The sequence below is a fragment of the Glossina fuscipes genome, unplaced genomic scaffold (assembly GCF_014805625.2).
Source record: "Glossina fuscipes isolate IAEA_lab_2018 unplaced genomic scaffold, Yale_Gfus_2 27, whole genome shotgun sequence".
NCBI classification, from domain to species: Eukaryota; Metazoa; Arthropoda; class Insecta; order Diptera; family Glossinidae; genus Glossina; species Glossina fuscipes.
Window position 1 is genome coordinate 7241207 of NW_023998422.1, and position 13496 is coordinate 7254702.

Consider the following 13496-nt stretch of genomic DNA (forward strand, 5'->3'; position numbering starts at 1 on the left):
CCTAGACATCGTGGTAGAACATTGAAAACTACTTCTTCAAGCCAATGTCGAAAGTGCAAGTGAACTTTCCATAATAGGAAAAAAAATCCTAATATAACCAAAACACTTAAAGATATTATAATCGGTAAAGCCTCACTATTAAATACCCTACACCACTTTCGTTATGTATTCATGTAACTGCTTTTAAAAATGAGACTTTGTACAGGAAGCTATCGAAAAAGTAATTTGTTCCGTACTTAAGTCAACAGCGATCGTCCTTAACCTAAAAGATGTTGATGTATTAAATTGCGAGCTGTAGGCTCAGCACAAAAAGGCGAATAGACCAGTCATACGACGGACAGAGGGGTAGGCAAGCTTAGTTTGATTCAAAATAACTTTCGATCTAACAGATCTAACAGATCTCTCATAGGTCCTTCTGGTTGTTACTTCCGTCCGCATAAACGTAATCTATCCTTGTACCATAAATAGCGTAGGCTAAAAAAGATTTTCGTGCAATTTTATGGCTACTCTGTGACCTATAGTAGACATGCCAGCCTTTTTAAAAAAAAAAAAGAACGCATGGTGGTCGCAATCAGCCTACTTTCTGGTTGTCATATGACAAAGAAAGAATAATTTCAAACTAAGAGTGATGCCAAAGGGCAATTAGCTGTTATTAAGAAAGAAGTTGGAACTAAAAGTGTTTCCAAGCACAAACACACGCATACACACACAGTTGCGCCGCATTCGCAATCTGAACTGAAGTTTCAAGTGACGGGTGTTCAAAAGTCACCATATGATCTTTGTTCTGAATTACATACATATATATGTATATATATATATATATATTACATTTACAAAAAAAATTTATATAAACTAAAAAAAATATTAAATGAAAGCTTGGCATGAGTTTGTTTTTTTTTTTCTTGGTGCAATAGTAGACTATAGAGTATTTAGCTTTGACTCTCAATAGTAATAGGCGTTGGAAGGGTGTTAGTCCAGCAGTCTTCATCGTGATCGCATTTGAATTCAATGCTTACTTACTTGTTGACCAAATACACTACTCACTAAAGGTACACTATTTTACTAAGTAAGGTAAGAGTTGTGTATAAATTAAATATATGGGACATTATTGCAATCGCCATTCTAACCAGTTACAGGACCGAGTAAACGAAACAAAGCTATTTTCGTGACCCTAAATTGTTAATTAATACCTTCGAAATACCAATCGAGTCGATTGTATTTTTCAAAAATATTTTTAATATAATATGTATACGTGAAACGATGTTAAGAGAGAATTTGTTCATGTATGAGTGCATATATATGCGTATATGTGTGTTTATTTTATTCGAAGACAAAGCATACAATATTTGCACTAATACTAACGCATCCTTCTTAACTTTAACATCTATTATGAAAAGTTAATCGTGGGGGCCATATGGTGATTGAAATTCATTTTAAGCCTTAACCGACTTTTCCACGGACTCGAGATGATGGACTTTCATTATTTTCACGAAAACTAATCCGAACGTGCAAACAAAATAAATATCGGTTGCTTCTAAACATAGTTTTAGGTTTCTTACTTCACATATGTCACCCTTATTTGGAAGCTTGTGGTGGTAAAGTTTGTTTGTCGTATATTATAACAGACGGTCTCACAGCGGTGCAGCAACCATGCCACACAATTTAACTTTATATATATATATATATGTATATATATAATTGTATATATGTATGTATGTATGTGTATATGACATATACACATCAAACATAAACGAACAAACATATGAATACATATATATGCAAACGTATATATTTATAAACATACATGTATGCGATGAACGTTGTTAAGAAAAATGCGACGTCGCCACTTTGGCTGGGTAATGATGACGACAATCAAGTAATTGTAAAATCACGTCATCTCTCTCTCTATACATTTACCAGTTGAACGTAAATTTATACTATACTTACATGCGAATACGTACGAGTCGAGTACACATGATTAATTGAACGCTAGCTGTGTTAAAGCTTTAAAGTTAAAACATTTCAGTGCACTATGAGAGTGTATTTTATTTTTTTTTTTTTCTTTTTTTTTGTCATTTTTTTTTTTTTTTTAATTTTTGTTTCTTTTTTTAATATATATAAAAACACAATCTTAACCGAAAGTTAGATTATATTTTTATATATATTTATTGGTTAACTGATGGTTATCATATCACACATTTACACAAACGTCTAACACATATATCGGTTCAGTAAACAAGTGAGAATGCTATACTAGTCTACCAATGCGGATCATTTGATGATATATATCATGTAAAGGTATAACAAACACATTACTTGATATGTTACACACTACTACTAGTGGTACAAGAATATATTAAATTTATGCGAAGGTATGCAGGACCCCGGTCGATTAACAATCACTTGCTGCATTGATTTAAACTTGTCTCTCCGTCTTGTTTTCTTTCGGTCAACCTGCAAGTCGTAATCTTTGAAACATTTTGATGAAATTTGATACACGAATATGTTTTGGTCCAAATTCGAACGCTATCGAAAATGATTCAGATCGGATCAATTTTTCGACCACTTCTCGAACAACAGCTTATGTTGAAAAGCCGCAGTTATATGAATAACTTTATGAAACGGAGTGATGTAGAGCTTTTATGCGTTCCAACTCGCGGGTGACTAAAAAGGACGAGAATTACTAACATTGATAAATCGAAAAATTATATATTTTATAGATAAGGGTTTCATTGAAGACTTTTATTCACCGACTGCACGAAGAAAATCTACGCTGGTGGTGTCTATTTCATTTCATGTATGATAAGATTCTCCAAAAAATCATTTCATAGGTTTGTTCAATAAGAATATCACCAGTCGGGCGTCATATTCATTTTCTCCCCCTATGTTTATTGAAAGCAAATGTCATAGATGTCCAGTTTTCCTTGCTAGCCGCAAAACTAGCCGACCACTGCACTGAACTGCGCACCAACCCTAATACGACAAGTTAAGTCCATTACCAAAACCTTTCATCATCTTCTTCCATATTGTATAAGACCCTTTCATTAGCGAGAGATTTTCCTTGCTCCTCAATTCTTCAATTAATTCGGTTTCCTACAGTTTCAGGACTTTAGGCGAAATAAGCCACAAACTGAGCCGGCGTTTACTCCTTTGCTAAGAACCGCAGCTTATTGACAAATTTCGACTACGTACAGCCTTTATTCCCCCGACATATATAGATGAACATATTTTATAAACGAATTTCATGAATTTTGTACCGAACAATTCCTTGCCTACTAGCGCAAAATGTTGGACACACTAGATTCATCCCTCCCCTCCGTTGATAGATTATCAATGTCCCGTAAAGTGGATTTAAATGCCAAATCAGCATAAGATTTATTCATGTTCGCTTGCCATTGAGTCTGTCGCATATGGTTGGTACACGTTTGCGGCCTCAAAAGTTAATATAGAAATTTTTCGCTTCATATATTCTGAGTTCATGGCCATAAATGAAGCTTTCCGCCATAGAAGCCTAAAAACTCTAATATATAACCAATGCCTGACAGTAAAATTTAAAGCAAATCTATATTAGAAATAGTCGCCCGCCATCATGGCGATTGCAGACAAAGAATTAGTAAATCTCACTTCAAAGCACATGTTGATGAAAAATTTGAATATTAACTATTAACAGGACTACTAAAGAGATTTCAATTCCACAGTGCACATGGTCCACTTTGAAGGAAACTATATCCGAAATACGCGAATCTCCGCGACTGCCGCTTTACGAGAGAGATTAAAGTAGAACATGGTGCAAATAATGTGCGATTCTACGACCACTTGAAGCATTAGTTTGCTAGTTAAAAACTGACACATGCACATTTAACAAGGCTTTTTACAACGGGTATCAATGATTTGCCAAAAGACTTATGTATCTTGCTAGTGGTTTGCATAAGGGGTCCCCCGGGAAGGAATAACTTTTTACTGTAGCAAAAACTAAGCGTCTTCTTTGTATTGGTTGTTTTCTTTCTGGAACTCTAACGTTCCAACATTCCCAAAGGTATGCACATCATTCTGCATATACGAGGGTTATATAGGCTCGCAGAAACGCCAGCAGCGCACTTTAAACTTTAACTTGTACATTTCGTGATAAAAAAAGAGGCCGTTTCCAACCGGCCGGAATGTAATTTCAAAAAGAAAATGTATGTTAGACGCCCTTAAGAAAACTATCTTTGCGCGGATATAAGTATGAATTCTTACAAAAATCTTTTCATTAGAAAGAAAATAAAATCATGCTACGTTTGAGCTTTGAGGCTTCTAAAAAGGCAGTAACTTAAGCTTGTCATTGGGTTATTATACCAACCAGGATACCAAAAATAATACCTAATATAAAATGTAGAAATAAGGAATTGAATGGGAAAGATGGGGCTGATGTCGTTTAACAAATCTCGGCTTGTTGTGGAGCTATGGAGTTCTCAATAGATCGATGAGTATTATTTGCACCCAATGAATTTTGCAAAATATCTGCCAAAATTCTACTGATTCTATATACATATGTATACAAATACGTTCTTATTGGGTTTCTTTGGTCAAAGTGTTACTCATCGTGGTTGCTGTATATACTTCTCATACACTCGATGAAATCTACATTCAAAGTCGATTCAGTCCTATCCACTCAGTCCTCTTACTATCGTCTATTATCCAAGCATTTCACAGACAGATTTTGTACTCCGTCACTTTTATCAGGTATAGAACACTTTACCTAATAAGCCCACGTTGATGTCATCCGAGCATTGTTTTTTTATAAATACATTTATGATGGTATCGTACAATAAAAAAGTATACATTAGACCTGTAATGATGAAAACCCTCTTTCTTTGCTAATGTTGTTTAGTAAGTGTGAGAAGAAAAAACGAAAATAATTTTGCAACAACGGCCGCGGCATATGTGTAAGAACCATCGTAGCGTAAAAGAAATCCTTGTTCCAGTTAGATTAAGTCTTGCAGTTGTTGTACAGTTTAAGTTACTAACCAAGAAATCTGAATGAGGCATATGCTGCCAACAACTCAAGAGACTGCAAGTTGCACCAAGTAAAGAACGAAAAGCAACCAGACCCAGCGAATCAGAAATCGGGGCAGTTATGTCAAACACAGCAAGGAATTAGTTGCGAGCCTAGAAGAAGCGTGAGCTTAAAATCGTTTGCTTTAGTTGAATGTTGATAGGGTTTAAAATCAAAGCACTACGAATCTCTGAGAATTATTCCTGATTAACATTTATTTGGAATTATTTCCGAAGCGAATCTTCACGAAATTCCCAGACCTTATTACCATTTATGTGGATTTTCGCAACCCTTTAAATAGTAAAACTTTCACCTGAAGGCGTAACAAGTTTCTGTTGTAGTTCTTTTCTTTATAAGGAGTCAGAATCAAGGCATTACGGATTCGTCAGATAATTTTCATAATTCTTGCTAACGAACATCCGACCTTGGCTTAGTTTCCTAACTTGCCCTAACTTTCCTAAAATGGAAAGTTTTTCAAAATTCAATGCATGTTTCAACAAACTAAACACGCGATTACAATAAGATTTGCTATTCAAGCTTTGGCTTGCAAGAAATTCCTCCATTTTTTTTTTTTTTTTTGACAAAAATATGTAGGTAGAGGTAGTGAGATAGTGAGGTAAGAATGACACCTTAACAACAGTGCATCAATTCTGAAAAGTACCGCTTAAGTAACTATTTTTACAAGCAGGCGCACTTTTAGGAAGACATGCATCATTGGGATTTTGAATGAAACGCGAATAAAGTTAAAACAGTTATGCCTAATTAATTGAAAAGGCACAAAGTAGAAGAATAGGAGTACAAAGAATCTTCTATTATGCAAAGTAGGCAGCGCTTAAAGACGATATTAACGCCCTTTAAAAATCTTTTCTTTCTCCATTTACAAACAAATCACTGTACAATGTGGTCAACATGAAGTTGCATGCCTTGTTAATAGAAAGTCAGGCATGGCACACAGAACATAGATATGTCTTAGATAAATTAACCTCAAGATGACGACCTGAAGCTGACTAACGCGAAGACTGTCAAGTGAAGCATAATTGGTCCAATGAGCTCTGGGCACCGTATGAATAAGGCTTCATTGCAACTATCCCTGTTTTAATACACTCTACTTATGACGAATGCGGAGAGAATGAAATTAATAGGAAAATAGTTAGGAATACTTTTAATAGGATAGGCTCTATAATAGCGTATTATTTCCTTAGTTATAAACAGAAGCCTCCGAGAAAGGTTCCTTGGACAAAATGTTTCCCATAAATAAGAAACTCGAAGAGTGTTTCATGCATCATTGTGCAAATCTTATGCATTAATGAATGGAATACTTATTGTTTAGTGTGGTAGATAGTGTATTGAACTTATTGTATAGAAAGGTAGGGTGGTTTGTTAAAAGTTTTTGCTTCATCTTGTCAGTGCTATGTGCTCTAAACAAAATCCTTGATGATAGGATAGGAAAGGCTAGGTTTCCTTTCTTTCTCGGACCTACAAAAGCACTTTTTGCAATCTATAAGTCACCCGCCGGATCAGTATTTCATATAAGATTCAAAGTTGAGTTTTGAACAACGTGTCGACATAGCCATTGGCAAAGCTAGCCGCTCAAGCTGAATTGTTATTCTTACGATGTTCTAGAATTCTCTGTCCTATCCTTGGATAAAACTTTGTTTCTTACTAGATTCTAAGTGGATTTGGACCGATAGCGATTATTGTGTTTTTGTCGTCGAAATTCCAGCTGCAATCTATTAGCTCACTTCGATCTGGCTTGCCATATATCCTTTTCCCCTGAAAGCTGTTTATATTTTAAGTAGGCGTGGTTTTCATTTAACATTGAACTTTAAAATATAATAAGCCTTTAAAGTTAAGCAAAATGAAGCTATTTCCTAGTTATTATGGGCGAATTATGCTTATCTTTAAATCCTGTCAACCAAAAAAAAAAATTGTTATTGCCTTCCTGCACTTGGGGTAAACTGTGAAAAACTCACATTACTGCAAGTCTAGATCCAGAAAAAAAAACTTGCAACCACTCGCGATCCCATCCTTATCAAGAAGTGCTGAATAGTGCCTAAAGGGCGCCTAATGGATGTCACAAACTGGGGGCACACTTGGCCTTAGCTCAAGGATTTACATGTAAAAAATATGTATATGTATGTACCGGGAAATGAATGAAAAATAAAATAAATTTTTTAGCTATACATTGAAAAAGCAAGAACATACTTACAGTCAAGGGTTAATTTTCAGGGCTCTTCCTGTGCGGCAATTTTAACAAGATCGAGACGGGTCATAGAAAATAGTGCTTGACTGATAACATTAGTAAAAAAATAAAGAAAGAACGCAGCAAAATGAACTGCAAGAGATCAACCAAAATGTTTAGGAAGATATATAAAAAGCATACTAAGCGTCTGACGTGTCCTCCTCCAGTCCTAAAAACTCCATTTCAGGCAAATAAGGTTTGTGACTTTGTTCTATGTTTTCATGATTAGATAGCGTTGATCAGAAGAGTATAACAAGTCATCTTAATCCACCTTCATTGGATATATGGTATAAGGCAAGTAGCAAAGTTTTTAATAATCTCGTCACGTCCGTCGGTCATTCTTAATGTTTTTAGAAATTTTCTTACCAAAATTTCATTAAAAACAAGCAATTTGAAGTAAAGGATTTTTTCGAAAATGCCACTGGAAAGTAACTCAAGCACAACGGACGGGGCGCAGCTGTTTATTAGCGAAATAAATCCTGGATACCCCAGGAGCTTGATGTCGTATTCACTTAACGACGCTATTAACTCAAAAATTAGTTTCTCCTTCTATTTGAACTTCTATTCTTTTGAACTTATTGCGGTTTAATCAGACATGGCACATCTCTACCAATTGCTCCAAGTCTAGCGTGAAATTGGAAATTGTTCTTATGACTTGTATTCTACTAAAGAGAGTTTGATCGCTTAAAAGGAAATCACTTTGATATGCTTTTCCGCCGCCATTTTGCTAATAGTCAAAAAAATCGTTTAACTAACACTAAACTCACATACATACATGCACATACATGCATTTTAAACTTAAAAATTTTGCAAAAGAAAGTAGATATCTCTAAATTTTATCGATTGCGTTTTAATGCTACAATGGAGCAAATATGTATATCTAGTCCTTTTTTTCGGAAATACACCCATTTTGTTATTTGTCAGCATTGTATCCCACAATCGACAAAAACCCATCAATTTGCCGAGTAACTTCTGTGAATCGTCTCAGTCAGAAAAATGAAAGTAAGAAGCCACAATTTGTCCTTGATTGTGTAAGAATGAAAGGCTACAAAGTGGACGTACTCTGCTCACCCATACACGCCGACAATGTCGAACAAACTAAGACAATCTCGGAAAAGATCGAAAATTGTTTCAAATTTTTGTCTATAACTGTTGATGTCCAACGGAACAAACTCGACAGAAACGGACACCCAAACGTTCGGCAGGGACTATCTGCGTATTTATTGCAAAAATGCAATCACTACATCCGCAATTAACTATAAAACTTCAGTTCCAACTTATTTACAAATTGTGTCTGAACAAGCACCCGATGCTCATAGGATGGTAGCTTTCTTTGAATAAATTTAAAAACAATAATGAAATCCGTCGCTCTTTTAGTAACTATCAAGAAATTTCTTTGCTTAATACTGGGAGGACACCAAGGCATAGGATTGAAAAAATTCAAGAAATTTTATTGCTTAACACATGAAGACATAGAATTGAAAAATACATAAAATATTTCATTGAAATTAATCATCAAATGCTATAAAGTGTTACGCTGAAATAATGTGCCTTCAAGCTTCGCTTTAAAACTATCATGGCCATCACCGAAGGATTTGGACTACATTCATTCCATCAACCTCAAAACCCCTTTAAGTGTATATATATATATATATATATATATATATCAGATCAGCATCGAATTCTTAACGGATTTAGGCTAGTCTGGCTGCCTGCCTGCTTGTTAGTGCAATGCCTGTGATATGCATTCTCGATAAAGTTCTTCCAAGTAGGTGTTGAACTGAGTCAAACCGATTACAGGACACGGCGTATATGAAGTGCAATATAATCTGAGATCATCCCTGACTTTAAAAACATTTGATTTCTTGCTCGTTAGTCATAAATCACAACAAGTATAACAATAAAAAATGACATTGGCATATTCTTTGGGCGGTCCGGCAGCACCTGTACAAAAAAGGTTAGCAGCGCCCAAAAACAAGATGCAGAAAAGCGTACAAAGTCTACATAGTATTCAGCAGTATTAAGCGGTGATGGATGTGAAAGTCTCGATAGTGTCCGAGTATAATGTTCCTAGTTACCTCTTAAGAGTTGGGCTGTCGGAAATAGTTTAGTTCCCATTCTAAAATTGGTCTTTAAGACCTTCAAATATAAAAAATTAATAAAACAAAGTTAATTTCGTATTTTGACGTCAAAATGACAAAAATTGGCAAAAGGTCAATTTAGAAGAATCACTTTATAGCGAAAAAGAGGTTTGCTAAAGCTTGTCTATCTAAATGAATAAAAATTCTGCAAGCAAAAAACATCCGATGCCATAGATAGGAAGGAGCTTTGTGTGAAAAACTTTTTAAAAATAATAATGAAACAGTGGCACTTTTAGTTTAGGCATATCTATCTATTTTTGCAAATCCACTTTTCCAAGTTCCTTTGAGCTTTCGCAGCTGACGACTGACCGACCGACTAAGCAACAACTAACTAACTTATGTTACACATATTAAATGACAAATATTTCCAAATAAAAAAGTTGAAAAATTTTATAAAATCAAAAAACTAAAATTATTTCCTTAACACATCTAAGGCGCAAACCACCCTCCCCTCTCCCCCCTACCCAAGTGTAAATTAAAAATATTTTTTTTAACGTAAAATGATTCGTTTTGAAAGTGATTAAAAGAATGATGAAAAAATTTCACTTAAAATTCATGTTTCACCTTTTTAATAAGCCCACATAAGAAAATTTGTTGTAACCGCTTCCCGGATATACATTTTAATAACAAACAGTTTTAAACGGACGTACATGCGTAACGAATAATTTTTCCTATAAATGGTCGTTGATTATGGTCGCTTCCTAAAAGCGACGGTAGCTTCTTAACTTTTACTCTCTTCTCTTATTTATTTTCATTTTTAATTTTTTAAGAAAAAAAAATAAAAAAAATGAAAAAAAAAAAAACATTTTCATCTGCCTAAATAAGAAAATAATTTTCTTAAACGGACAACTGTTTTTTTTTTTTTTTTAATTTATATTTAATTAACTTGATCACATCTTTATGTTAACATATATATATGTATACATATATATACATATATATATAATATATATAATTTTTTTTTTTTTTTATATATTTATTTTTTAAACTTAATTTTATATATATAATAACATAAAATAATATTTTACTTACTGTTTCTGCCTTTAGCTTAAAATTACTAAACCATGAGGCTTTTAGTAAAATGCGTAACATCACAATACACTTAAAATTACTTAGCCGTAGATGAGAAAAAAACTAAAAAAAAAAAAAGACTTGAAATTAAGACACTTTTTAACTGCGAAAAAATAGAAAGGAACAACAAGAGCTTTGATCAAAGCAACACAACACAATTCCACGAAGTTTAAGTTAAGACTAAACTCTTGCTTGAAATTTTTTAAAAAATTTTCCTTTAAAATTTTTATTTTGAATTATTTAAGAGAGGACATGAAGAGAGCGCTTAAAAAGACCTGTTTATGATCAAGAAGAAGCAGATTGCAAAACCCTCTCTTTTTTACTCTTTACGTTAACGAATACAAATGTAAATCAAAATGCTAATTGTATTATATATTTATATGTATGTATGTTTATGCACTTGCAAATGTATATGTTTGTTATACTCTCTTTACTGTTGTTGATCATCATTTAACTTTTCAACGATTAGATGGTTGTACAGATGGTAGGCGGGCATAAAATGAATAAATTCGCCATAGCCGTTTACTTCTTGTCACACTATTGCACGCCTACACAGACATGTATAGGTATATATATGAAGTAAATATTTCGATTCGTTACATACATATATTAATTATATGCTCAGGAATTGTAAATAATGATATTTTTCTTATGCATATTCATATGGCTGCCAGTTATTGGGCGTAACTTTAATGTAACTTGCTTTAAATAGAAGAAGGAGAAAAACAACAACAACTAAAATTATTTTAAGACTAACATTCTGAATCGCTCTAAGCTTGTCTGTCCCTATGTCCGTTTTATGACTATGTTCATGTATTTTTGTGTTAAACCTATAGTTTGCAATTTTTCGAGATATTTTGATCAAATTTAATACACGGACATGTTTTGACCCAAGGACGAATGTTACTGAAAACAGTTTAGATGGGATTACTCTTATGATCATTTGCCATATAACGCCCCGTTATGAAAAGTCATTATATGAACATCAGATGAAGCACTTAAGACAGACCGATCGATCGGAAATCGGGAAAAAATTTGACAAAAAAATATTATTATTATTATAATTTTAGACTAATGAAATAAATTCTTAGACTAAAAAAAAAACATTGAGCACTAGCAGCACAGGCTATCGGCTCTGACAAAAAAATAACATAAGCACCAAGTTCTAATCTAGTGCTAAAATCTAATGTTTTTTGCCAAAAATTGGTGAAAAATAACTGATTAGGGCTTTAAGGGGAAAGCTACTTTTGATCAATTTAGATCAGTTCACATTTTGGACCCGACCCTCCACTACGTGTTTATCCATCCAAGGTATGTCTTCGCTTAAGACCAAGCTATAAAAGCTATGAAAAATTGCATTGGGTTGTCGGTCTTGCCTAACTGCGACAGTTTTACTTGTTTCGCTTTATATAGCACTTGGGTACCAATTCGGTGTTTATATCCCCCATTTGATTATTACATTATAATATAAATATTGCTGAGATTGAAAGTTTAACAATTTCTGATCTTTGCAATCAGATAGGATGACATTTAGTCTTACGCATCTTAAGCATTTCCTATTTAAGATTCGCTTGTTTTTTCTTGTTATAGGACGATCGATCGCCGGTATCATCTGGTAATGAATCGGATGACTCCTCAGAATTCGAATGTCATACCGCGACAGATGGTCGTATTGGAACGGATAAATCTTCTAACCTTGACAATAATTTGGAGAATAAAAACAATGCCGATGTAAGTATCGATGAAAAGAAGTGTTTCGGTCAAGGTATGGATCAGGATATGGTAACAGTCGTCGGAGGAAGTAGGCAAAATCAATGCACCGCAATAAGTACTGCCCCGGAGAAAAAATTTAATCCAAATCCAGCTACGGAAAGCATGTTCTACTCTGCTTCTGCTCTTTCGAATGTACCCCAAGATGTCCTACTGCAGTTAATACAATCTGGGCACTTACAAGTGCATACGGAAGAAGGTAATGACTTGATCTGTAAATGGCCCCAGTAATCTTTACAAAACTAGTCTTTGCTGTTTTTGAACTGAAAACAGTACTGAAGAAAACAACAATTTTCATGATTTCGCACGTATCGAATGAATGAAGCTGGCAGCCCAGTAAGCTTATGTAAAGTACAGTTGTGTGAACCACATTTGACTACAGAAAGTTGGGCTATGCCATCGGGTCGCATTTATTTTTTCTTTTTATATCCAAGGCCAGGCAAGAGTAATTAATGTTTATTGTTTAACTGGGAAGTAGGCAGGGATAATGAGTGATAAATCTCACCTTGTTCTGTCCACAATTACAATAGCCACATGCAATAATCACATATTTCCGGACATGTCTTTTCCGTAAGTGACGGCAATTCGCAGCCGGCATTACCGAGAAGATGGACATTGAGAAAGTTTAGGGAGCGCGCCCTTAAAAAAAACTTTTAAAATTCTATTTATTTCCCAATTATAATAATCAGGAAATATTCTAATATCGTTTAAAAGCAAGGTACCATATAAGATCGTAGGATCATACTAAAAAACTTACATTTTCTTTTTTCAAAAGTCGTAACAGTTGATGCATTATAAAGTCTTTTTAATTATTTGAAAATAAGAAAAATATATTCGCCTGGAAACGCTCTCTAAGCCACAGGCCGACTATGAATCGATCAAATTCTCTTGCGGCTTGTAAACTTGTGGAACAAAGCTTTTTACAAATTTCGAATTCCTAAAATTGTTTCAGAGATTTCGGCTATTATTGAAAATAGCTCCGTGGAAACCAACTGAGAATATATCAAGTCATGTTTCCGAACATATACGTCAAGGTCAAGTTCAAGGCTAACCAAGTTCTCCGATACGTACTTCCGAAGGTTTCAGAAGATATATATCAAGGTCAGAATGTGAACAAATCGAATCAACACTTCAAGATCGAAAACCAAGGTTAAATAATATATATGTGATCAAGTTCTCTGATACGTATTTCCGAAAGTTTCAGAAGATATATGTCAAAGTCAAAATGTGAACACGT

The 13496-nt window shown here is 34.2% G+C and overlaps 1 protein-coding gene and 1 long non-coding RNA gene across 3 annotated transcripts in view; one reads left to right on the forward strand and one right to left on the reverse strand.

Annotated features, from left to right (window-relative positions):
• LOC119635590 overlaps nucleotides 1–10638 on the reverse strand; it is a 21571-nt gene extending 10933 nt beyond the window's left edge. For both annotated transcript variants that reach the window (XR_005247081.1, XR_005247082.1), the window contains exon 1: nucleotides 10451–10638. This is a non-coding gene — a long non-coding RNA (uncharacterized LOC119635590). The remainder of the gene's footprint in view (nucleotides 1–10450) is intronic.
• The window catches only part of LOC119635589 (serum response factor homolog), a 48207-nt gene extending 34906 nt beyond the window's left edge, over nucleotides 1–13301 (forward strand). Inside the window, exons 3-4 of the mRNA XM_038030460.1 lie at nucleotides 12080–12458; nucleotides 13212–13301. Of these exons, the coding sequence (XP_037886388.1) occupies nucleotides 12080–12458; nucleotides 13212–13255 (423 nt within the window). The 3' untranslated portion in view covers nucleotides 13256–13301. The remainder of the gene's footprint in view (nucleotides 1–12079; nucleotides 12459–13211) is intronic.
• Nucleotides 13302–13496: the final 195 nt, after the last annotated feature.